The sequence below is a fragment of the Xiphophorus hellerii genome, chromosome 14 (genome assembly GCF_003331165.1).
Source record: "Xiphophorus hellerii strain 12219 chromosome 14, Xiphophorus_hellerii-4.1, whole genome shotgun sequence".
NCBI lineage: Eukaryota > Metazoa > Chordata > Actinopteri > Cyprinodontiformes > Poeciliidae > Xiphophorus > Xiphophorus hellerii.
In genome coordinates, this window is record NC_045685.1 from 10,329,710 (window position 1) to 10,354,881 (window position 25,172).

At 40.2% G+C, this 25,172-nt stretch overlaps 3 protein-coding genes across 4 annotated transcripts in view; 1 reads left to right on the forward strand and 2 right to left on the reverse strand.

Annotated features, from left to right (window-relative positions):
• rin1b (Ras and Rab interactor 1b) overlaps window positions 1-10,438 on the forward strand; it is a 43,991-nt gene extending 33,553 nt beyond the window's left edge. Inside the window, exons 9-12 of one of the 2 annotated variants that reach the window (XM_032582809.1) lie at window positions 275-583; window positions 840-971; window positions 6,425-6,594; window positions 9,489-9,812. In XM_032582809.1, coding sequence (XP_032438700.1) covers window positions 275-583; window positions 840-971; window positions 6,425-6,594; window positions 9,489-9,812 — 935 coding nt within the window. Of the gene's footprint in view, window positions 1-274; window positions 584-839; window positions 972-6,424; window positions 6,595-9,488 lie in introns of both variants that reach the window. The other variant, XM_032582810.1, reaches the window with a different exon arrangement.
• A 2,150-nt stretch (window positions 10,439-12,588) lies between these two features.
• LOC116732550 (actin-related protein 2) lies at window positions 12,589-19,041 on the reverse strand. The gene is made up of 9 exons (XM_032582811.1): window positions 18,848-19,041; window positions 17,957-18,067; window positions 17,054-17,212; window positions 16,843-16,972; window positions 16,585-16,721; window positions 16,354-16,503; window positions 14,505-14,650; window positions 14,291-14,423; window positions 12,589-13,996 (listed from the first exon to the last, which is right to left on the reverse strand). Exons 1-9 carry the CDS (start codon window positions 18,893-18,895, stop codon window positions 13,826-13,828), a joined length of 1,185 nt encoding a protein of 394 aa, XP_032438702.1. The 5' UTR covers window positions 18,896-19,041; the 3' UTR covers window positions 12,589-13,825.
• Window positions 19,042-20,975: 1,934 nt separating this feature from the next.
• On the reverse strand, window positions 20,976-24,864 carry six7 (SIX homeobox 7). The gene is made up of 3 exons (XM_032582271.1): window positions 24,277-24,864; window positions 22,810-22,973; window positions 20,976-22,673 (listed from the first exon to the last, which is right to left on the reverse strand). Exons 1-3 carry the CDS (start codon window positions 24,682-24,684, stop codon window positions 22,463-22,465), a joined length of 783 nt encoding a protein of 260 aa, XP_032438162.1. The 5' UTR covers window positions 24,685-24,864; the 3' UTR covers window positions 20,976-22,462.
• Between the last annotated feature and the right edge of the window lie 308 nt (window positions 24,865-25,172).

Here is a 25,172-nt window from a genome sequence, read left to right on the forward strand (position 1 = left end):
ATGGATAAGTACCTCAGTACAAAAATAAACCGAAATCTTTTCAATGGTTGATTGCTGTTACAAATGATAAATTATTTATTTTGCATTGTCAAAACATTTTTTTTTTTTCGTTATTATTATCATGGTTGATACTCTATTAATTACCATCACTGGTCAGTGCATCCCTCTGGGCATATTGCCTGTTCCTGTGTTTTCTTCTATCCAAATAAACCACTCAGACGACGGCGCCAAATCAATTTTCAGCTTCCTTCCTCCTCTTTTTCTCTTTTTGCAGACCTGGCGTTGGAGCGGGCCATGTTCTCCTGCATCCTCAGGCCGTTGAAGTGCCACCTCGAGAAAGCCCTGACCTCTTTCCACAGTCGCGACGGTTCCACCCAGCGCCTCACTCAGAACTTGCTCCGCCTGAAAGGGAACGGCGCCATGGAGAGGCTCGGCGTGCGGACAGGGGTCCCGGACGCCCGAGAGGTGGAGAGGGTGAAGCAGAAGCTGATCCTGATGCAGCGGACCCACTCGCCCATCGATAAAGTGCTCTTGCTGCTCCAAGTGTGCAAGTTCGTCCACAAGGCGATGGGGACGTTACACGGTGAGGCTGCCGTGCGTCCGACGAGGTCACAGTGAAGCCTTGTGAATCGTAGCACATATTGTTTTTAATGTCAAAATTCTGATTTTTTCACTACGCCAAATTCACCAAATATGTCCCAACCAGGTAGCACTAGTGTGTGACACGACAGTGTTGCTGTGTTTGATAAAAATCTTGTATTCCACACATAATTTTAACACACTGTGCAATTATTTCATTTGGAATAGTAAATATCTGATGAAATGTCCTTGTTTTACAGGACAGGATGTCAGCTGGGATGATTTCCTCCCTGCTCTGTCCTATGTGATAGTTGAATGTAACAGGCCTCACCTGCTGATAGAGGTGGAGTACATGATGGAGCTGCTGGAGCCCTCATGGCTCGGTGGAGAAGGTACGACCCAAACCCTAAGCAAAACCTGCGGCACCAAAGTATATTGTCAAGAAAATCCGAGCTCATCCCACTTCCCCATGCTGGAGATTTTAGTTTAGCAGTAATAATAAATAAAGTTATCTTTAAAATGAATCACTCAAGTGACATCTAGGCCCATCAGTAGACTTAAGTGTCAATAAAATAAATCTGGTTGTGTGTGTTGTTTTTGTCTAAAGCAAACTTTGCTTTAATTCTACTTTTTTCTATCTAATCATAAGAAATCATAGTCAGTCAGAGATAGTCATTAAACAGGAAAAGCAGGTTTCCTGGAAAAAGAGGAAGTAAGTTTCCAGCCTGCAGATTTATAAAAAATAGCTGAGACTATTCCTTATTTTAAAGCATGAAAGTTTTAAAGAATTAAATCTAAACATTTTGGTAATTTGATAAGATTCAAAGTAAAATACTTATATTAATATTGGTTTACTTGTAATAATATTTACACGAACATTTGTGGGAACACTTACAAGAAAAACAAGTAACTGTAACTTTAGTATCAAATAATTAGAATCATGGATTATTCTTGGTTTCTTTTCAGAAAAACATCTGTAATAACTCACATTAAGATTATAATAAGTATAATTAATAAGTTATGGTTATAAAATCATAAATGAATGATAAATCAGAGAAGCTAAAGAAAATAAATGTGATATAAATGTGATTTTGACATTGAACTTGAAATGGTGTAAAAGGTGTAACTGCAATTAAACATCACTGATATGTTGGAGGTAGATGGTAGGTGAAAGGTGAAAGGAAGGGAAAAAGGGGAACTAACAGGAGAGCAGAGATGATCAACGCCTTATTTAGGTAAAAGGTTGTGCAGGCAACAGACACAGGAGGTTGAGCAACTCTGAGACATTAGCACAGACATCAGGACATAATGTCTGTAAGACAGCGATGGATATGAGATCATCTGTCTAAGCAGACAGCCAATGAAACAAGCCCAGCAACAGTGCTAGCCAAAGAAACCCTATAAAAGGTGAGTGCAAAAGAGGAACCGTTCGTTGGATCCTCCGGGCAGCTTCGAGCCAAGAGATGGACAAAGAACTCTGCAGCTGAAGAAGAGCCGGGGCCACAGAGCCGAAGACTGTCCTTCTCATGGAGACCAACCCGTCTGGCCCACAATCTGTGGCTTCGAATCGCACTTCTCTCATCGGCTGGGTTCAGACCCCAAAGACAAAGATGAAGACAAAGGCAAAGACAAAGAAGAAGAACTGGTGCCTTTTTTCCTGCCAGCACCAAGTCCTGTGTGACCTCACCATCCAGGCGGAGAAGAAGCTCATCAGACCTGCGGAGATCCTGGCCTTCATCGATCGGCGTCTTCCTCCTGCTGCAACACCTTCTTCATCATCAAGCCAGGTCTGGGGTTCGAAACGCCAAACTCCGTCCGTCTCTCTCAAAGGTTCTCTTTTTTAGTTCTCAGTATCAGCAGTAGGGAAAGATAGACTAGATGATTGATTTTACTTATTTGATTATTTCTGCTACTGAATTAAGCTGTACTGACCCTTGCAAAAATGCCTTACTAATAAAATATTTAGCATAAAGAAAATCTAAAAGATGTTGTGGACATTCAGTTAATGAGTCACCTTAAAGTTCTTTGATGGTTGTAAAATAGCTGTGATGTTTGATTCTGGAGAGGAAGAAGTGGAAAATGTTTTTAGGTAGCTGGTAGTCCAAATTTAAAACGTCATCCTTGGGACTCGCCCGAGTCACTAAAACCTACCTGGTTCAATAACAAATGCAAGTTGTAAAATAGAGAACGAGCGACCGTTAACAGGTGTGCTCTGTGAAACTAGTTGGCTGTAGGCTGCTCAGTCTGGCTAATTCACAGGGGGAAGAAGGGTGGGACACCTGGATGTAGGCCGTCAGAAAACCAGGCGAATCTTTTCTCGATGCCAGCTTAAACAGAGTTTACTTCAGTTCTGGACAGGGTAAATCCCAGCAGATTTAGAAAACTCAATTAACCCGTTAGAAGGAGAGCTGGTAGCACATCTCCCCTCTCAGAAGAGGAAGCAGAGAGTGAGAGAAAGGAGAAAGGAGGGGGGGGGGGGGGGGGGTGTTGCGCAGTTAATGAGGTGACTCATTAACTGAATGTCCACAACATCTTTTAGATTTTTTTTATGCTAAATATTTTATTAGTAAGGCATTTTTGCAAGGGTCAGTACAGCTTAATTCAGTAGCAGAAATAATCAAATAAGTAAAATCAATCATCTAGTCTATCTTTCCCTACTGCTGATACTGAGAACTAAAAAAGGGAACCTTTGAGAGAGACGGACGGAGTTTGGCGTTTCGAACCCCAGACCTGGCTTGATGATGAAGAAGGTGTTGCAGCAGGAGGAAGACGCCGATCGATGAAGGCCAGGATCTCCGCAGGTCTGATGAGCTTCTTCTCCGCCTGGATGGTGAGGTCACACAGGACTTGGTGCTGGCAGGAAAAAAGGCACCAGTTCTTCTTCTTTGTCTTTGCCTTTGTCTTTGTCTTTGGGGTCTGAACCCAGCCGATGAGAGAAGTGCGATTCGAAGCCACAGGTTGTGGGCCAGACGGGTTGGTCCCCATGAGCAGGACAGTCTTCGGCTCTGTGGCCCCGGCTCTTCTTCAGCTGCAGAGTTCTTTGTCCATCTCTTGGCTCGAAGCTGCCCGGAGGATCCAACGAACGGTTCCTCTTTTGCACTCACCTTTTATAGGGTTTCTTTGGCTAGCACTGTTGCTGGGCTTGTTTCATTGGCTGTCTGCTTAGACAGATGATCTCATATCCATCACTGTCTTACAGACATTATGTCCTGATGTCTGTGCTAATGTCTCAGAGTTGCTCAACCTCCTGTGTCTGTTGCCTGCACAACCTTTTACCTAAATAAGGCGTTGATCATCTCTGCTCTCCTGTTAGTTCCCCTTTTTCCCTTCCTTTCACCTTTCACCTACCATCTACCTCCAACATATCAGTGATGTTTAATTGCAGTTACACCTTTTACACCATTTCAAGTTCAATGTCAAAATCACATTTATATCACATTTATTTTCTTTAGCTTCTCTGATTTAGCATTCATTTATAATTTTATAACCATAACTTATATCACATTTATTTTCTTCAGCTTCTCTGATTTATCATTCATTTATGATTTTATAACCATAACTTATTAATTATACTTATTATAATCTTAATGTGAGTTATTACAGATGTTTTTCTGAAAAGAAACCAAGAATAATCCATGATTCTAATTATTTGATACTAAAGTTACAGTTACTTGTTTTTCTTGTAAGTGTTCCCACAAATGTTCGTATAAATATTATTACAAGTAAACCAATATTAATATAAGTATTTTACTTTGAATCTTATCAAATTACCAAAATGTTTAGATTTAATTCTTTAAAACTTTCATGCTTTAAAATAAGGAATAGTCTCAGCTATTTTTTATAAATCTGCAGGCTGGAAACTTACTTCCTCTTTTTCCAGGAAACCTGCTTTTCCTGTTTAATGACTCTCTCTGACTGACTATGATTTCTTATGATTAGATAGAAAAAAGTAGAATTAAAGCAAAGTTTGCTTTAGACAAAAACAACACACACAACCAGATTTATTTTATTGACACCTAAGTCTACTGATGGGCCTAGATGTCACTTGAGTGATTCATTTTAAAGATAACTTTATTTATTATTACTGCTAAACTAAAATCTCCAGCATGGGGAAGTGGGATGAGCTCGGATTTTCTTGACACCCCCTCCACGAGGTCAGACCTTTCACATGCTGGGAGTCCATCACCCTCCTGCAGTTCGCCGTCCTCATCCCCTGGAAAGAGAAGATGTTCGTCTGGGATGTGAAGATGCAGATTCTTCATCCTCAGTTGTCACAGAGGGCTCAGTGTAGTCATCAAAACTCCACTTCTCTTGACAATATTCAACGTAAAATGTTCTCGTAAACACAAACACAAATAATTTTGCAAACAGTGAGCATATTTTTCATAAGCAATGTGTCCTCTGAGTTTTCTTTTAATAAAATATTGCTTTTTAGGCCAGCATTTTAGCTGTGTCACGCTACACAAAGCTTTAAAATGATCACATTTACAAGGTGATTGCTTTTCTGAATTGCTCTTTTTAGTGCTTGATGAAATAATTTAATTATTTAATCATTTAACTCCTGCCTGCTAACAAAGATGTCATGATTTGTAAGTTTGTTACGTTAGCTTTCGTATCATCACACTGAGATGCTTGACTCGATACGATGTTCCTTTTCTTAAATACTGTGTCAGTTTTATGGCAGATGTAACAGGATTGACACGTTCCAAAAGGTTCCTAAAATGTTCTACTTTCGTCTTGTTTGGAGATCATCCAGATGTCTTTTGTTTTTTTCAAATGTGAGATGGACCTTTATTTTATTTTTGGTCAGCTGTGATTTTTCCCCCGGAGCTCCTCCATGGATGTGTTTTGGATCTTAACAGTAGCTGAATCAGGAACAGCGATCTAAAACTGAGGGAAATGAGGCTGCGTTTGTTAAGTTTTGGGAATTAGGAGGGCAAAAATGCAGATGAAGGCTACTGCTGAGTATGCACAGGTTAAATAAAGTAAATAAGTAAAAAATAAAAATCCTGAAAGTGGCCAAGGACATCACAGTATGGAGCACAGACAGCATGAAGATGGGAACATAGTGAGCTTATAGGCTGAGGCAATCACTGTCAAAAATGCTTTCAATTTCCAATATATTTAAAAAAGAAAGAAAAAAAGTATTTTCTTACCTAATAGTAGAGAATGACACTGCATTCAGAGGAGTTCAATCAGGGTAATGTGGAACAGCTGTGTAGGGAGAATGCTAAGCAGGAGAACTGAGACTAATTAACACAGAGAACATAAACTGGGCTTAAATAAACAAACCTAACATGGAGAATAAGCAACAATGCACAATCAGAACAGAGGCTAAACAAAAAGAAATAAAATAACAACCTAACCATAATAATAAAAATAAAAACAGAGGAAAATGAACCATTACCAAAAAGGTTTGACCCAAGTCAACAGTTCAAAGGCAATGCTGCTAAATAATACTGAGGAAATGCATGTAAACGTCTGATTTTTGAAGACATTAATAAATAAATCTCTTCTCTTTCATTATTGTGATATTTAGTAAATAAACAATAATTTTGGTGATTCATATCAACCTAAAACAGGAGAAGTTTAGACTGATTTGACTTCAGACAGTGAAGAAAAAGAAGGTGGATGTGTCTTTTTATTCAGTACATACACATTTCTGGTTTCAGCTGCTGCACCATTAGCCACTGAATAATTACCCCTGTCATAACTTAGCTGTTGCCTGAAATAGCTCTGTTGTAGCTGATCGTCAAAGTCATTGTTTCACTTGCAATACACACTAAATACTTTTCTTTCCTCCCACCACCTGTTTTTTTTTGTTTTGTTTTTTTTCTGCCTCCAGGTGGGTACTACCTGACCAGCGTCTATGCTAGCCTGTGTCTGATCCAGAGCCTGGAGCAGGATCAACCGTTCTCCGGCTGCCTGACGCCACAAGTGCAGGAAGCTCTGAAGGAGTGGAGCTGCAGACGGACCCTGGAGGCCCAGAAACAAAAGGAAACCCAGCAGAGCCAAGTAGGCACAGGCTCTCTTTTCATTGTAGTGGGTTTGCTGTGGAGGGATTTATTCTGCTATCATTACACACGCTTCCATTTCACAGTTTGTCCTGCTGCCATTTATCACTCTCGCAGAGTAACGTACTTTTTACTCACTGTTGAGTAAAGGTGTGGATGCTGGCTTGAATTGGGGAGATTTTTGCTAGCCTCTCAGTTTAGGTTCGTCTCTCCCTAATACATGTTTCTATTATGTATCATGTTTCCAAATTATTCCATCTAGTAATTGCAATTGCTGATTTTTTTAGCTTCTTCAGATTCTAAGTTGATTTAAGAAAACAACATCTAAAAATCACCATATAAAGACAGAACCAAAGAAGTTAATTTGCTTTACGTGGTTGCATTTCTTAATGCTGCTGACGGATGACATCTAAAACAGAAACCACATACTCTAATATTACTACAAGTCTTAGTTTGAGCTTTCATCAGTTTTATAAGCAAATAACTCCTAAAATTGATCGATCGATCCATCCATTGATTGCTTAAATTGGAAAGAATGCATCCAATTCTTTCCATCAAGTTCAAATTCAGATTCAATTAGAGCGCGTTGAGTTGAATTGATCAATCTAATTAAGCGCAACTGATTGCAGCCAGTCGGTGACTTTGCAGCAATCCTTCAGCTGAGAAAGCATGTGGTGGCAGTGGGAAGGAAAGACTCTGAATAAACAGGAAGAAAACCTCCAGAAGAACCAAGTTAGGTGTGAGCCGTCGTCTGCCATGATTGACAGGCAGACGGCGGTAAGGGGGGCCAGAAAAAAACACACAGAAGCACTGGTCCGAGATTTATTTGCCATGGAAACAAAAAATAATGATTTTCTTTAGTGACTCAGTCCATAAAAAATAAATATAGCTTAGCACAGAGTCGCTGAGCCAGGATTATTTTCAATGGCAATGAACAAACCCGTCCCGTGAAGGTAAACACAACAGATGAAGAGAAAAGCTGAGAATGAGAGTGCATAAAGTTAATTCCATCGACAGCTAGGTCAGCGGCTGCATCCAGAAACAAAAGCACGGCTAAATACTTTCAATAAAAATAAAAAAAGCAAAGTTAATACCTTCACTGACTTTCAGTAAAACACAACGGCAGTGAACCTGGGCTACTTTCTTTGAAAAAGCAACACAAAGTTAATAGAAACAGCAGCAAAACATCAATGACATCATTGACTCCATCCAGAAAAACACACACACAAGCACCGAGTCAAGTGTCACTTTCTATGGAAGGGGAAACAGAGAATGAATGCAAATTCAATGGAAGCAATATCCTCCATCCTGTACTTTTCATGACAGAAGCAGAAAAACAGAGAAAGTTAATGGTAACAATAGTTCTTTCAGTGGCTCCAATCAAGAATCCCTTTACTCTCTAAGAAAAGAAAAAGGATAAGCAGGAGTACCCAAACTGCAACTGAACCAGGTGTCCTTTTTATGAAAAGAAAACCTTAGAGAGATTGCGTACAACTTCAAATCTGTTCTGCCATCTTTTAAATGGTCAAAAGACAACATCATGAAAAAAATAAAAGATAATCCATCCACAAAGGCACAGACATCACAGTAATTAATTACACTGATGGCAGCATCATCTAATTGTCCTACATCTGTGACGGTGGCAGCCGGAGCGAAGCAGTCACACACGTTTGACGGAAATTTCATATCAGGTTCTAATTATTTTTACGGATGCTTGAAGGTTTTTAAACGTAAGACAGGATTTTCAGATTTTTTTTTTTTTTTTCAGAGGTAATCCCTTTGATCTGAAGCCGCCAGCTTACGACTGGACTTTCCCTAAAGCTATAGCACTCTCTTGCTGACGTTTTTTTTTTTTTGCCTACTCTCCCTTTCATCACCTCTTCTTGTCGGTGTAGCAGGTCCGCCAGAAGCCATTTAAAAAAGAAAAAAAAAAAGAATTCATTGTCATCCACGTTTCGATCTCGTCACGTGGTGCTTCTCCTGGCTTCAAATAGCCCATCTAACTCACCCGGCAGCCAGATTTTCCACTGACACAGGCGAGGATCAGTGAGCCAAGTGCTATGAAGAGGTGGGCGGTCAGATAACATGAAATTTATCGAGCTGCATCTACCCGTCGAAGCAGGCAAACACAATATGCACACGGACAGCGAGGAGCTCAGTGACTCTGTGAGTTTTGATGACGGAAAGACCTGTTGACTGTCGATTCCTGACTGTGTTTTCTCTTGGTTCTGTTTGGGGGTTGTCTTTGGAGCCACTTGTGCGTTTGTGTTTTCTCGTGGCTGGAAGTGTTTGCAGGATTGCCGGCGTGTTTGTGGAACAGAAGAGGATTTGCTCTGGTTCCTCGACACTGGGCTGTTTGGTGAGGGGATTATATGCCATGTCTTTTGTGTGTGGGCTCTGTTCAGAGAGGTGTGAGGGCGTCTGTAGGTGGCTGAGTCGGACATTATATAATGGCTAAAGTGCGTTTTTCGATGAGTGGCAATTGTTGGTGCAGAAGCTTGTTTAGTTTCGTGCTTGATTGCCTTGATCGGTTTGGCTCAGAGGGAAACTTTGGGAAAGTTGGGATGGAGCTCTTGTGGGATTAATGTGCGTGAGTTAGCGGCGGGTAAAAGAGCAGCTCCACGAAAGATGAAGTTTATATAAAGCTTTTCGACCCGGCTGACTGTGTGTGGGAAGCAGGAGCTTTGTTTTAGAGGCTGTTTCTTTTATGCGCCTCATTTCGTCTCGTTTCCTGCAGCTTTCGCCGTTCTCATCCCTCACTCCTCCCCCTCTAATGCCCTCACTCCATAAGCCTCTTGACCTCTGTTTGTCATCAACACACAAAACGCGTTCACTCGTGTTTCTCTCTCTTTCTCTATCCGTCCATCTCTCCTCTCCTTCTCCCCCCACCTGCAGAGGTGCGTTCGGATACTGTTCCAGGACGGGGAGCGGAGTGCCGTGCGGACGTTGCAGTGGAGAGCCGGCGAGACCAGCCAGGCCCTGGCGCAGCTGTGCGCCTCCACGTTCGGAGTGTCCGACCCGCAGCAATACACACTGTTCTGGCGCAGCGGCGGCGAGATGAGGGCCCTGCCGCCCCAGGCCCAGCCCCAGGACCTGGCCAGCCACAGCGAGGGGGGGCCCTCGCTCTCCTACCTGAGGACCGACCACGACTTCAGCAAGATGCGGCGGCTCACCAGAGGTGGTGCCGTGGACCTGAGCGAGTCGGTGTGCGAGGAGTGAGTGGGAGGCACAGAGGAAGCAGCAGGAGGAGGAGGAGTGGGAGGGGGAGATGGATGGATGGTTGGTGTTTTTCTCTGTCTCTTACTCTCTCTCTGTGTCTCCTCTCTCCCGCGGTGCGCTGTGCCTCGTCACGGGTCGGGACTCGTCGTGAAAAGCGACGGTCCTGATCCTCCGTCCTGATCCTGAACGGACCAGAGCAAAAAGCAGAGACAACTTGCTGAAAGTTGTGCCACGCATTGAGGCTGCTTGTGTTAAAAGGAGTGTGCTATTTTGTGACAAGGAAAATGTGTAATAAATGGATTTGATTGTTTTGTTTTTTTTTCTGCAACATGAACCCAGAGTTGTACCATGAAGGGATTACATCATTAAGAGACGCCGAGGCTCGAATCCAAAGAACACAAATTCTGTGAGACTGCTGTTGCCTGGAAACAGAAAAACACTTCCTGTACGCACGTAGGGAGGCAAATTGTCCACCGTGGTGATGTAACCCTTTCACGTTGTAAGTCTGGGCTAAGTCTTAAAGACACTTGGATGTATTATTGCTTCAGTTTCTGTGCAAAAATCTGCAGATGTTTCTCGGGTGGGGGATGCGACCTTTTCTGTGGTTCCCTGAAATATGGCCTCACACAAAAGTGAGACGTGCTACGGCCAAGACCAAACTGCAGTACCAAAGTGACAGAACATGCATCATCAGGGTTTTTGAAAGAAATGAGATTTGAAATCAGCTGTGTAGAAGAGTCTCCCACAGAGGTGGCTTTATGCTTGCCTGTTGGAGCGAAGGCACAGACTCCCCTCCTTGTTTTCAGTTTCTCACATGGGTTTTTTGCTGGTGGAATAACGAGAAAGTGGGAGGAAGGTGGCAGAAAAGCTTCAGTTTTTTTGTTTTTTTTTTAAGATCCTCTCCATACTAACCTGGATATTTTTGCCAAACTAATATTTTGTCTTATTCTTTTGCATCTCTTCGCTAGAGAAAGGTAATACGGACCTAAAATTTTGTAACAATTGCTTAAATTTGCTGCAATAATGATAAAAGTAGTTCAAAAACATTTAAGCATTCCTGACAGGCTTTTTGCCTAATTCAGTGCACCAGTAGGTCGTAAGGCAGCAGTACAGTTAAATACCACACAGTGCTCGTGTTCAATAATTTATTTATTTTAATGTTTTGTCGTTTATCGACACTCATGCAACCAACCGTGAAAAGTATGGTCTTGAAAAAGTTATAATCCGAAGCATACGTCTCTTTTTGAGGTATGCCAACATTGGCATTCATTGTTTCCACCTTAAATCACAATTCTTAACATGATATATTTTTCCCTTTGATACCAATAAATAAATACACCAGTCCTACCTAGTCCCATCATATTTTGGGAAAACAACAGAGAATTTGAACGTGACTCATTAAAATGCAGAGTTTTAGAAACTGGTCTATGTATACTGGTGTTTGAAGCCCACTTGCACACGTCCCTATTTGGGTATCTGTGCTTAAAACCAGTGGAATAGTTTTTGAGAGAACCTTAAAGGCAAGAATGTACTCTGCAAGAGATTTGTTCTCTCTCCCACAGACAAAAAAGATGACTTCTTTCTTTTTCGCTCAGTTTCTTCTTGACACATCATCTAGGCCTAACTTCTTGACTCATATAATGTCTGATAGCAATTGGTCAGAAATTCAAAGTGGGTATGGTTAATTGGGAAAAGGACAAATGTAAATATGTCTACTTCTCCCAAGTGTGGACTTCTGCAGTTGAAATCTTTGGGGGAGAATGAAACACAAGAAACAAATAAATAATTTTACCCAAGATGGCTGGATCAAGAACGACTTTCTTTCTGGTCTGGAAATTGCATCCTCATCAAACTACGTGATAAGTCGACACCAGCAGAAGTGTTGCTTTGCGTTAACAATGCCCGTTTCAAATTTCTGGCCAAGTGCCGAACTTTAGAGAAGAAGCCTTAAAGCCTTGAACATTCTCAGAGAAATTTGTTCCCTCTCCAAGGGTTTCAGGAAATCAATAATTCAATTATTTCTCCGCAGCCCTGGAGTTCTTACAGCTTGTTCTCAATTATTTGAGCAGAATTTTGTTTCCTACTTTGGTGACAGACAACTATTGGTCAGAAATTTGCAGTAGTCCCTACACTTGACTTCTGCACTTCAGTGTCTTGCGAAGTATGAAATGTAAACATTGTTACTTTTCTTTCTAAATCTATGAAGCGAACAAATCTATCATGTCTTACAGAGACCTTTAGCCTCGCACTTCTTTAGCCACGCTCAGGATCTCCTTCTTTTGATTTTTCAAATAATTACTTCAACATTACTGCCACCTGCTGGTGAAATCTTGACATTACAGCCTTGTTAATGGGTTAGAAAATGGTAAAGGTTGTAGCTGGGGCCAAAATTTGATCAGGGAAAAAAAAAAGTCCCAACCTGCAACAAATTGATCAATTTAGTTGTGAATGTATTAAACAATATTTTTCCTGCATTGATTCCATTTTTTTTTTGTTTAAATCTGCTCTGAGTTGTGTTGTTTCTCTTGGCCTAAGTGTAAGATGAAGTATTGTGTTCTGACAAACAAATCAGGACCTCATGAGGACTGGAAGAATGTAAATGTCCTCCTCACCAGCTTCTGGGACTCCTGCTGCAAGTCATCAATGCCAACAGACTGTTTGACTCAGTGTCACTTTCAAATATATATATATATCTATCATATTGTGAATTTAAAGCTAAATTGAAATTGTTCAGTTTGTTGTGTGGAAATGAAAGTGCAGATTTTCAACATATCTGGAGTTTTTAATCCGACTGAGAAGGTTTGTTTTTGAGAGCTATGATGTGAACATTGTTGCATGCTTTCTCATTCAACGTGGAGATTGATCTGTGTGTGTATGCGAGTGTGTGGGCGGGTGTGTATGCGTGTGTGTTTGGAGCATGTGTTTACTGTGGGAGCTCACCGATTCTTTTCAATGTAAAAACAACAACACACACATGACTGTATTTTGTCAGGTAATGCAGTATCGCAATAAAGATTGCAATATCTGTACCAGCGCCATGTGCTTCCAGAAAGGATTTTGTCTTGAATAATCTCAATCACCACTAGGCGGCAGCAAAATCCAATCAGTCTTTTAACCTCGTCCTTAATTATTCTAACCTTAGGGGGGATTTACATTAAACAATTTAATAGATCATCATGTAATTTTTGTCCTATAAAATTTATTTGATAGCATCTCATTAAAACACTAGCTGCTGAGGCTGAAGCGACAACACTAAAGCAAATAGCTGTATGCAGATGTTTTAAAGAAAAGAAAAAAGCTAAAATGAACACTCATATATTATTTAATATTTTATATTATTTTTTCAAATGAGTATCTTTTCCAAATCATTCGTCTTGGATTTCTCTTTGGCAAACAAAGTTAGCTTGATCACTGTTAACATCTTAGAAATGTTAGAAATATTTATTTTTTATTCATTTTGTCATCTTATGGCCATGGAAGGCATCCACTTCCCAATACAAGTACATGTTTTCTCCAAAGTGTTTGCAAAGAACAAGTGAAAATGTGTGATTCACAATTCAGACTCAGTTATTTGTTTTTATGGGGTAAGTGGTCGCAGAAAAATGTGTCTGTAAGGCCAACTGAGTCAATCCATTTGGTTAATTTCCATATGAATTTATGTTTGTGATGATTTTATCAGTTATTTTTATCCTCTACAGGAAGATACTTGTTTTCATATTCAACTTTTTGTTTGTACATTTATAAATAGGCCCAAAAAAATGAGGGACCAATAAATAGATGATGCTGTGTAAACCAAGAAAACAAAAATGTCTGGTTTAGTAATAAAATTTATAAAATCCAGTTGATTGCTTGCTTTACAGCGTTTATGGTCAAAGAAGCAGTAGAATAAAGCTCACTGTTTTTATGAACAGAGAAGAGGAAAAGGCAATAATTGGGCAATCTTTTTGATGAAATAACAAAATTGGCATTAGTTCATACATTGGTTTTTCTCTATCTTTTCTGTTGTAATTGTTTCATCGGATTCCTCCTCCCAGCTTTTGCAGAACGCCCACGCCCTTCTCCCTGTACTCCTCCAGGCTGAGCCAGAAGGAGTCCTTGTCTTTCATGATGTTGGCCAGCACAGCTCCGCCCAGGAACACCATGTGCTTGCGTCTGGGCGGGTCCTCGATTCGGATCTTGAATTTCTGGGCAAAGTAGAGTGAAGAAAGGTATGGGTCAGGGTATGGGCATGAAAACACTGGGTGTCTGTTTTTTATAAGTATTTTAAAAAGTACTTATTGAATGCAGAAACAGACATTTATTAATATTTCAGCAGTTTGTTAGAAAGTTTTGTGAATTTCACATTCTTGATCGTGATGTGGCCCCTAAATGAAAATGAGTTTGACTACCAGTACCATTGGGTATTTGTTATATTGTTCAAGAATCAACACAGATGTTCACCGGTTTTCTACAGCCATTAATACCCTTCGGATTCTTACTGATAGCTTCTCGGTGTCTCCATCAAGCACCCTCTCCAGATAGAGTTGCTTGATCTCTCTTTCCAGCCTGGAGGGAAGGCCGGGATACATGGTGGTCCCTCCTGACAGGACGATGTGCTTGTAGAAGTCAGCCCTGCATGGCAAAGCACAGTGGAAATGTGTCAGTATCAGTTCTTTGGTTTGTCAAAGGCAGCTGTAGAGGGGAGACTCAGACCTGAGGTCAATGTCTGCAGCCTGGATGGTGTTGAAGAGCAGCTCGGCCACGCCAGCTCCTTCCACGTTGATGAGGTGAGGCTGGAAAAGAGCTTCTGGAGCCCCAAATCGCTCTCCACCTACATTTATCTGCCGGCCATCGGGGAGCTGCAGCAAACACACGGACCAATAAAACCTAAACAGCCAGGAAACGTTCAGAGTTTCCCCCAGCGCATTATAAGCCTGGTGGGCCACCAGGCTTTACTTGCACCCCCACCAGACTAAAGCGGTATGTTTATTTATTACAAGTTTTTTTACACACCAGTAGCAGTGATGGCACAGAGTCTATTTGGTGAAATGGTTGGAAGCATAGTAGCAACACAGTATTGTCAGTATGTGAACATGTAGAGAGGCCGAAGTGTCTGGTTGAGGTTTCAGATGTATTTTAATAACCACAGCCTGTCTTTACCAGCCAGCATGTTAACTTCAGCAGGCATGTGCAGAGGGGGTTTGAGCCCCTGCCCCTTTTATTCTTGATGCCCTAGTGCCTTTTTGAGATTATTTTTTGTTTGTTGTTTTGTTTTGTTTTTTCAAAAAAAAAAATTTTCAATTTTTTATTATTTTTTTAATCAGTTTGTCAGAAAGCCTGCTTGTGTCCCTCAGCAATAATATTTAGCTACATATAATAATTTAGCTAAATGAACTAGTCTGGCTGCCCTCAGTCTAATAAGTTTCTCTGCATCCATGTTGTTCAGACTCCGGGTCCATGGTGAGGAGGAGGCGGATCTGTGCCCTCTAACGATCAAATTATGGGCAAGAATATTTTTTCATTCACTGGTTTGTGAATAAAAACGTAGGTCTGATGTTGACGTTGTAAAAACTGTTTCTATTTATATTATCGTAATTGTCCTCGCAGTAGCGGGACAAAACCCGCCTCGCCCATAAACACAGAAATGCTTCGGCTGCAGAGAAAACTCCTGACTTTAACTTAATCATTCTGCTAAAAGCCCGGTTCACTACAGTGAATGAAATCCAAACCTTTTATGGTTCGTAAGATATCAACATTTGTTTGGAGGCATCGTTTACACGGTGACTACAAAAAACATGCCACATGCAGCACTAAAAAAAACTACGTCAAAAGGTCAAATTATTCCCAGGTGTTAAACAGCATAAAAGCTGTTAAACTGCCCAACTTCAAAATGGCCGCTGCCTTGTGTCCTCCATCAGGCCTGGAACTGGATGATTGATTGCCATTGATAGGCAGGACCTAAAACATCCGCTGTGAAACACAAGACATTTTATATTGTAATTCTCATTTCTGCCACAGGATGGCGCGGTTTCCACCATGGGGTTAAAAATTCATAAAAAGCTGAATATTACAAAAAGTATGAAGGTTATGAATACCAAGAGAAATAGTCGGCATTAGGAGAGCAAGCTGGATAGTATAAAAGTTGAATGGTGAAAATAGAGCAAAGTTTGCAGAAGAAGAAGTGAGGCGAAATTTACGGAGCAACCAGAAAAGTGGGACTCAATAGTGTGAATGAATGCCACATTAATTACGGTGAAATACAAAAAAATTGTATGGATTTCAATTGTATTCTTATATGTCTGCCTTTTTTTAAGACTTTATATATGGTGTTTATGTACTGTACTGTCTTCCAATACCACATAGCTACATAGTGATATTTTCAAATGCTCTGCCAACTTAAATATGTTTTAAACTCAAAAACAGGGTTGGCCGCCGATAGAGTGCCGTAGTATCCCTAACACTGGACTTGTCAAGTTTTCTTGGGGAAAAGAAAACTTTTAACTTTTATCAATTAACATAAAACCTGAAAGTATGTCTTCTTGGCTGTTGCTCCTAGACGTACCATATAGGACTCTACCAGGAAGGTGGTCTCCAGGGCCAGGCGCTGCTCTTGTTCAATGTTGTATCCAACGTAGCAGAGCTTCTCCTTCAACATCCGCACCGTCTCAAAGTCAGCCGTGTGATTGAAGACATAGCCACGCAGTAGCAGGAGCTGAAGGAAGGATAAAGCATCACTTGTAAAAGCAAAACTAATGGTACTATAGAAAGAATGACATTTTTCTGATTGTCTCACCTTAATGAGGTAGCGCGTGATGTCTCGTCCTGCAATGTCCAACCTGCGCGTGAGGTGGGGTAGAGAGTAGCCTTCGTAAACCGGGCAGATGTGGGTTACGCCGTCTCCCGAGTCTACAACCACCCCAGTAAGCAAACCTGAACAAACACGTCAAACCTTGAAAATCTGTCCACTGGTGGATGAGACCAAACATAAAGTATTCAGGTGATATTAATTTATAATGCGGCCTTAAAAAGCGGGAACTTGAGGTAAACGTACCCTGGGCGTAGAGTGTGAGCACAGCCTGAATCGCCACGTAAATCCCATGAAACTGGTACTTTTCAAACATGACCTCAGCGATTTTCTCTCGGTTCTTGGTGGGATTCATGGGTGGCTCAGTCAGCAAGATCTTCAAAACAACAAATAATGTTAACTATGCTCAAAGAAGTCCTGTGAAAACCATAACCAGCCCTCTGGGTGTAGTCATCACCTTGCATTCTGATGGGCTGATGTTGAGACGCTCTGGGCCAAAGGTATAGTCCCACAGGTGCAGCATGTCTTCCCAGCATCGCACCTTGCCGTTCTCCATGGGGTAGGACACCTCCAGCATGGAGCGGCACTCGCTGGCTTCATCCCCAACCATCAGGTCCTGGTGACAGAGGTCAGAGTCATGACAGTAAGACTCGAAATGTCTTTTCTAGTGTACAGGGATTACTGTATTCCTTGCAAGACATGTAAAAGTTTCAGTTTCTTTCATTTTTTTTTACTGATATATTAAGAGATAAGATAACTTAAAGAGATATTTTTCTTAATATAGATTCCAATTTTTCTATAGCGAGCAATTTCACATCCACAAAATATAATTTAATGCGTAAAACTAGAAGACGTATCAAGTAAACACGTAATCTGCCCTTCAGTTTGATCTATTTATCTCCTTTGCGGTTCCGACAGGATCAGGATGTTTAAAGGCTTTAATGATTAATGATCACAGGTTACCTTAGTGTATAAAATGAACTGTGTGCATTGTTTCAACCATCAAACGCTTCAGAGCTGGATTAGCAAAGGGTCAGGAAATTAATTACATTAAATGAGTGCCTCCTTATCTATGTGTAATTATGCAAAAGTTTATTTTTATTTTTTACATTTTGTCACATTATGATCATAGTTATTTAGGGTTTTCACAATAAAAAGGATTAAATAATAATAATTAAAAAAAACACTTAGAATTTTAATTGCCAAAAATAGTGAAAACTTGTATTCTTTTCACAACATTTCACAAAATCCCAATAAAATACACTGAAGGTTGTGATGTGATGAAATATGAAAAAGCTTTTTTTTTTTTCTTTTTTTTTTACATTATGTCATCTTTTTATTTTTATTTAATTAAGCTCACCTTAATCTCAATGTTGCCCACTTTGGTGGCTGACCGTATGATTGGCCGTCCCACCATGGCTGGGAAAATGTGCTCGGGGAAGTTGGACCCAGCAAAGCCACACTTGACAAACTGTGCAGGGGAAGTGGAAAAAGAAACTTGGAGTACATTTCGGGTGTGTGTGCAAATGAAGCTCACATTTCTGCACGTCAACCAAAACTCAGACTTTGTGTATACAGAACTCAGATTAATTGATTTTTTTTTTTTAATCACACAATTGGAAAAGTATCTGCAGGTATTTAAATAAATAGTCACAGAGTGTTCAAATGCTATGAAATCAACCACAGGGTCTATCAAGATTAAACCTCTCACTTTACTGTCTCAACATGTCTGTTCAGTCAAACACAAATTCCTTAGCCTGAAGAGACGCAACACATTCCTATAAAAAAAAACAAAATAAAATCAATAAATAAGAAAAAAAATGTAGATCAACAGCTTGGTATGAATTTTATTTGCCAGTATTCTTAAAAATAAACATACAAATCCCATAATGTTATATTAGGGTGACCCTTTGAACATTTTAACACCTCATACTTCTTCCTGCTTTTCATCCAATTGCATGCTCCCTTCAAACCATCACAACCATTTATGGATGTTTGTAAAAGCGGGAGTGACAAGTCCAGACTCATGCAAAAAGGCTGCAGTATGCGAGTTTCACACCCTGCAGGATTTCTGCATCTGTTTGACTGAAAACCCAGAAATCAAAACGCTGTTAGAGATGCAGCACACCTGATTTGAATGACAATATCACCAATGTTGGGATAACGTGTAAAGGTGAAGACTATGCAGCATCAAGCCAAAACGAAAAAAAATCTGTGATGATTACTGTGTGAAAGAGTTTGAAGCACTTACCCCCGTCCCATTGTCACAAACCACCACCTTCCTCCCTTGGCTGTCCATGCTTTCGCTAACAGTTCAAGATACTCCCACCTGTCCGACGAGAGCCTGATTAAGCTTAATATTTAAGGTAAACATGCATGAGTTTAGCTGGGATCACAACTGACAGGTACAGGCAGAAGTCTGCTCTTGAAGCGTGGGTGGGGTTACACAATGTAAAAACACCCGTTTTATGGCGAAGGACGATGGGGAGGGGTGGAGTTTTAAATTTTTTGTTGAAGCAGGAAAGGTTTTGTTTTGTATATGAAAGTAGAACTTCCACAAATGACCTTTTGGATCAGTTCAGCATTTTGTGGTCCACTCTGCAGACTCTGCAGTAGATTATTATTTACCATTTATACAGGTTTGTTGATCCTCAACAACTTTGATTTTGAATCTGAACATAAGCTACAATATTTGGTCATACAACCTCTACAGTAAATCAGCATGTGGACACTGGAATTGTTGACACTTTATTAGTCCAATTTCGACTTCCTGCTGGAACTGAAGTAATCAGAAAATGTTAAAACCTTTATTCAGGAAAAAGAGATGTGACCAGAAAACAGTCTGATCATAGCTGAAAATTTAAAAAAAGAATTGTGTGAAAGAAAAGGCTCATCTAGCAGTAGTAATTTATCTGCTGCTTTGGGAGAATGACAATGATGGAACTGAATAATATAATAATATTTGACCCAGTTCAATTAAATTTCTAGTTTATCATGAAATCCAGAGGAGGTGCAACAAAAATATAAATCAATAAATTAGTTAAATCACACATCTGTTTACATATTTACCGAGGTGAAAATATGTAAACGGACTCGTCCTCATAAAGATGCCAAACTATACAAAAACCGAGATGAACACAAATAAGGTTATTATGCAGCCCTCTGGCGGTGAGATGCAGTAATGCGCCTTATTAAGGCAGAAAATTTCAGCTTTGCAATTAAACTTCGTAGTAATGGCGGATTTGTGAAGTTACCGTCCGGATCCACCAAACGGACAGCTCGTTTTCAACTTCATGGTAACAAATGAACCGCATTTGATTATTATTCATTGTTTTTTGTTAAGTTCGGTAAGCGTGCCTTTTCCAAAATGGTAACCGTTTTTTCGTCTTTTGGCCGTAGTGTACCTGGGAAAGAAACCGGGCGCCATCTTTGGGACTGCTGCAGTGTCAAAAGAGTCAGAAGTGTTGCTAAAATGGAATAAAAATGTCGTCAGAAACAGGTAATAACTTTTTTTCGTCAGCTGTTCGATGAAGTTATAAGGGTCATAAAAACGCGTTGTTACAAAATAGCTTAACGCTGCTGTTCTGTAGTATTAACACTTACTACAACAGTATCGCTTTTTAAATTTACTCGAGATGTGTCAAACAAGAGCTAAGTTGCTTTTGTTACGCTTTATACTTTTGCCTTAGACAAATTTATTGGAAATTATTTTACTTTTATTGAAACAATTCTTAGTTTAGTATAGTCATTTAAGATTTGCAAAACAAATGTGCATTCAAATGATTTTGAATTCTGATTCAATTTTAGTTCAGTTCAAAAATACTTTATTGATTCCAAAGAGAAATGAATGTTATTTAACAAATTCACCAATATTTAGTTGAAATAATACAAAACAAATTTCAGAGTCAGGCTAAATTAAAAAAACAATTTATATCATGCTGTTAAAATCTTTTGTATTTATTATAGTTATGCTGTCAAAAACATAACCACAGATTTTATGAGTAAGGTTAAAACTTCAAAGAAAGGTTCTTATATAAAATGTTTTTATATAAAAAAAAAAGCAATTTGTGATCATTTACATTAAAAAATTCCTAAAAATTTAGAGTTGTGACTTGAATTCACACAAAATATTTAAATACTTAGAATATTCTGGCTCAAAATGATATTCTTTTGAAAAAACGTATATATTTTATAATTATACATTTTCAGGTTGCATTTTTTTTAACTTCAACAAATTTTATTAAAATAAATTTTGCTAACACGTGTTTAGATCCATAATGATGTTGCGTTATATTTTACATTATGCTACGTTACACTTCCAACATACTGCTGGCAGCTTTTTACGTACAAAAACTCATGACCACGTTGGATAAAAATAGTTTTACTTATTCGCACAAAACATTTACAAAATACACATTTTCACTGAATTACAGAAACGTTGTGAGAAATGATAGTTGTAAGAAAGTTATGTCAGACAGCAGGCCTGCGAGAGTGTTAACGAAGACACATTTGATTAGCTTTTACTGTTCTGAAATGCATTAGGCACATAGAGAAAAGAACCAGTGTGTGTAGCCCAAACTTTGAACTCGAAGCAGCTTGGAAACCTCTGACAGCATCTTCCATTGAGGGACAGCAGGAAAGGTGAACAGGTAAAATGGCTGTAGTTGAAATAGTTTGTGCTCTAACAGGCGTGTTGTAGTCACAGACAGTTTGCATAGACTCACAACCTGTGTTATAAGAATGCCCTTAGCTCCATTTAAGGCAGTGAAAAGAGTCGAATGACGATGTTTGCACTCACATTTTAACCAGTGCAGTAGAAGACAACAATGAGACACACATAAACATTAGTGTACCGCTGACAATGTATGGTTTTACACCACTTTAAATCTGTAAGGGCACATAAGTATTAATTCATTATTGTCCATGGTGACATACAGCTAAAGCCTACACAAGGCATTGTTCTTATAGTTTTTTTCACAATTTCCACACAAATGCATGCTGATTCCCTTCAAACTATTACAAGATCATTTATATTTACAGATTTATTTGAAACAGTAAAAAAAACAAACATAACAATACTAATATTCACATGAGCTAACGAACATTAGGATTAGCTCTAAAATCTGTACCCAAGACTTAATCATACTGTCCATCATCAGCCAGTAGTTGTTTATCATTCTACACAACAACAACCAAGCTTATGGGTTTCATTGGGCTCCAGGTTCAGTTTGCCCCTTTGCCAGCTTACATGTAAACAATCTATTTTAGAAGACATAATTTCAACCATTGCTTATCTGTTTATTCCACTTGGTAATAATCTATCAGATAAATAGGTATTCATTTTAAAAATGTAAAATTTACACCTTGTCCTGAATGCCATGTGGTCTTTTTGACTCTTACAAAAGCAGCTGAATTATCACCTCGCCTCAAACCGTAATAAATGTGAACAAACTTCTGCTGGTAAATAATATCGACAGTGTCACATAACCTCATTTCCATATATTTGCCTGTAAGTAAATTGCAGTACATTTTTTTTAATCATTTAGTTGTGAAAGTGGGTTTAAAATGTCCCTGGAACCGGTATAAATGAATTCCATCGGCACGAAGCGTCCCGTGGCAGACGCCTTGTTTTCCTGCCAGAAAAAGACCAAAAATGAAAAAGTACAACATAGTAAAGGGGCGAAATGACCAGCGCCCTTCTCAGTGCTTTTCTTAAGTGCATAATTCCTTGTACAAAGTCTGTTCAGAGGCAGAAGTTCCCCCGCCGCTTTTCTTCTCTGTTTAAGCAGTTGTAGTATGTCCATCGCCTCACCGTCTATAATGTTCTGTTTTTGTACCCGTATAAAAAAAAATAAAAATTATCATCTCAAGACTCAAACTCGCCGTCGCTGCTGACGGAGATCTCTGGTGTAGACGCCCCCGTCCCTCTGCGCTCAGTCTCTGTGCTGCAGTCGCTTGCCTCTGGGCTGCCGAGGTGGCGAGGGGAAGTAGGCAGCAGGTGGGGGTGGGGGTGCCGCTCTTGCAGGGCGCCGTCAGTGGAGCCTTCCGACGGCAGGACGGACGGATCCTGTTGAAGCCTGAGGTGGGGGACAGAAATTAGTTAAAGTACCTCTCCTCAGTTTAAATGGAAGCACCCCCTTTCCCCCTCAACATTTAGTATTTAGGAAATTACCACTCTAGTGTTCCTCTCTTTAAAATGATGTGGGAACCTGCCTGTTTTTTGCCGATGCGGCGCGGTCTCTTTGGCGGCGGTTCTTGAACCAGTTACCGACTTGTGTAGGCGTGAGACCCGTGGCCTGGGCCAAGTGGCGTTTCCTGGACGGGTTGGGGTAGGGATCTTGGAGATACCACTCTCTCAACAAGCTCCGAGTCCGTTCCTGGAGAAAAATGGGAGACATTTCATCTTCAATCCTTACTTTTTAGTCTCTAATAAAACTGGCTTGTCCCTCTTGTATGATGCGGTCTTTGAACAGATTAGACTGGACTTATAAACAGATAAACACTGTTTACAGTTGACGTATACATGACCATGTATATCTACTAAATTGGATCATGCTAAGGGGCTTAATAAGAGGACAGACTGGTCATCCCCACGGAGGTTTGGAATTAAAGATTATACGATTATGAGCACTGGCCACAAGAGGGAGCTCATGCACACAAATATGGAGGCAAAGTTCACGCTCTCTTTCCTCTAACATGCTGTTGAAGCAATTTATTTTAATCTGATATTTTTTGTAATTAGCATAAAATATACCCAAAGGCTTTAGTAGTTTAAAAGAATATTTTAATTTTATATTATATCTAGAATTATTGAGAATATTTTAGGAAATGTGAAAAATATTCTAGTGACAGAGAATGTTTTAAGAAGACGTTTGTACAGAAGAATACAAACGTGATCAAAATTGCAGTCTGAAAAGTTGAATTCCTTTATGGAAGAAAGATGAATGAGAATTATTTAGTTTTTTCAACAAATTAAAATAAATTCCACTATATAGTTTTTTTTTATATGTCAAAGACAAGTTTAATGCACAAAAAGCAATGATAAAAGCTTGGCTTCTGAGTTCATCTGACATTATACAAAGTACTTTAAAATATGAAGATGTTAGATAAAGTAACTTTCGTTTTTCCGTCACACAAAATAACCAGAGCCATTGCTAGAATGTGAAACCGTTGCTAGTAAGTCAAATGAACAGTTAAAATGACCACAGAAACAACTAAAACATATTTTTTCTCTGTTTGTCAGTATTGTTTTTATTTCTTGTAGCATCTACAACATAGTTGCTATTTTACCGTTTTGATTTGATTCTGCTAAACTCTTGATATTTAGCAGTATTTCCAAGAAGGATTTACAAGACCTCACAGTTGATGGTTGATTTGCAACTCCAGCTTAGGGAACCACTGAGATGGAGCATACTTATGCAACAGTAGTTTAGACGTGCAGGTCGAAGGATGAGGGTGGCTCTGACCATCTTAAGAGCTCAAAGTCAAGCCTGTTTGATCTCAAAGTCAGAGAAAAAATTATCTGCACTGGTGTCCAAGAAAAACTTTGTTTTTAAAATATCCGCTTAATGTTTGTGCTCTCTACATGCCCATTGTTTTCTTCTAATTTTGTGGAGAGACAAGAGATTGATGAGTTGAACATCTTTGTCGTAAGTGTACAATGTCAGTGTAAGTTTTTACCTTAAAGCAGTGCGTCTTTTGCTCGCCATCCCAAATGGTGCGGGGCAACGGAAACTTCTTCCTGATCCGATACTTCTCCACCGGACCCAGCGGCCGCCCTCTCAGTCTTTCCGCCTCTCTGTAGTGCGCATCCAGCCAGAGGTCTTGCAGCTTGGCATGCGACTCGCGGGTAAACCTGTGGCTCTGGAGGATCTGATAAAGCGCCTCGAAGTTCCCGGTGTGGAAGGCGACCAGCGCTCTCGCTCGCATCACAGACTCGTGCCGGTTGAGCGCCTCCCCCGCAGAGCCGGGCACGGCGGCAGGCAGCGACCAGAGGAACCGACCCAGGCGCTCGATGTCCCCGGTCTCCTCCAGGTTCTCGCACACCCGGGCGACCTGGTCGGGCGTGAACATCGGCAGTGGGAACATCTCACCTCGTCGCTTCTCGGTAGCTCAGCTGAGATGTGTTCACAACCCACATGGGATGGTATATCCGTGTGTGAAGCTCCTTGGACCTGTTGGAAAGGTTTCGCCACAACTTCAGCAGCCTCTCCTGGTATTTAGGTGCGAGTACTTCTGGGAAGACACTGTTGGCTCCACCATTACAGGCAAGAGTAGAGACAAATGAAGAAAGAGGACAAGCAGTTGCTCTTATTTATAGCCAGATACAATTAGCATCTCTGTGGTTGTTTTGAGAAGGATTATACATCCTGGCCATTAGCCTCTTAGTGGGGGGTAGTGTGTACAGAGGTGCCTGGCTGATCAGCTTGTTTGGCTTAGCCTGAGGATACACTGACTGCCAGGATGACTGCAGTGAGCAAACAAGTGAGGAAAGATTATTTAAAAGGTCTGATCTTTAGGAGATAAATGTCCATCTTAGGAACAGATGATGGAGGGAAGAAAATGTGTGAAGAAAG

Coding starts and splice junctions, on each gene's coding strand:
- LOC116732550 (XM_032582811.1), bottom strand. CDS start 18,895: ATGGACAGCCAAGGGAGGAAGGTGGTGGTTTGTGACAATGGGACGGGG. Junction 16,722..16,842: donor GCTCACACTCTACGCCCAGG/GTACGTTTACCT, acceptor GTGTTTGTTCAG/GTTTGCTTACTGGGGTGGTT. Junction 13,997..14,290: donor GAGACACCGAGAAGCTATCA/GTAAGAATCCGA, acceptor TACTTTGCCCAG/AAATTCAAGATCCGAATCGA.
- six7 (XM_032582271.1), bottom strand. CDS start 24,684: ATGTTCCCACTGCCGATGTTCACGCCCGACCAGGTCGCCCGGGTGTGC. Junction 22,974..24,276: donor AAAAGACGCACTGCTTTAAG/GTAAAAACTTAC, acceptor ATTTTTCTCCAG/GAACGGACTCGGAGCTTGTT. Junction 22,674..22,809: donor GCCGCATCGGCAAAAAACAG/GCAGGTTCCCAC, acceptor CCCCCACCTCAG/GCTTCAACAGGATCCGTCCG.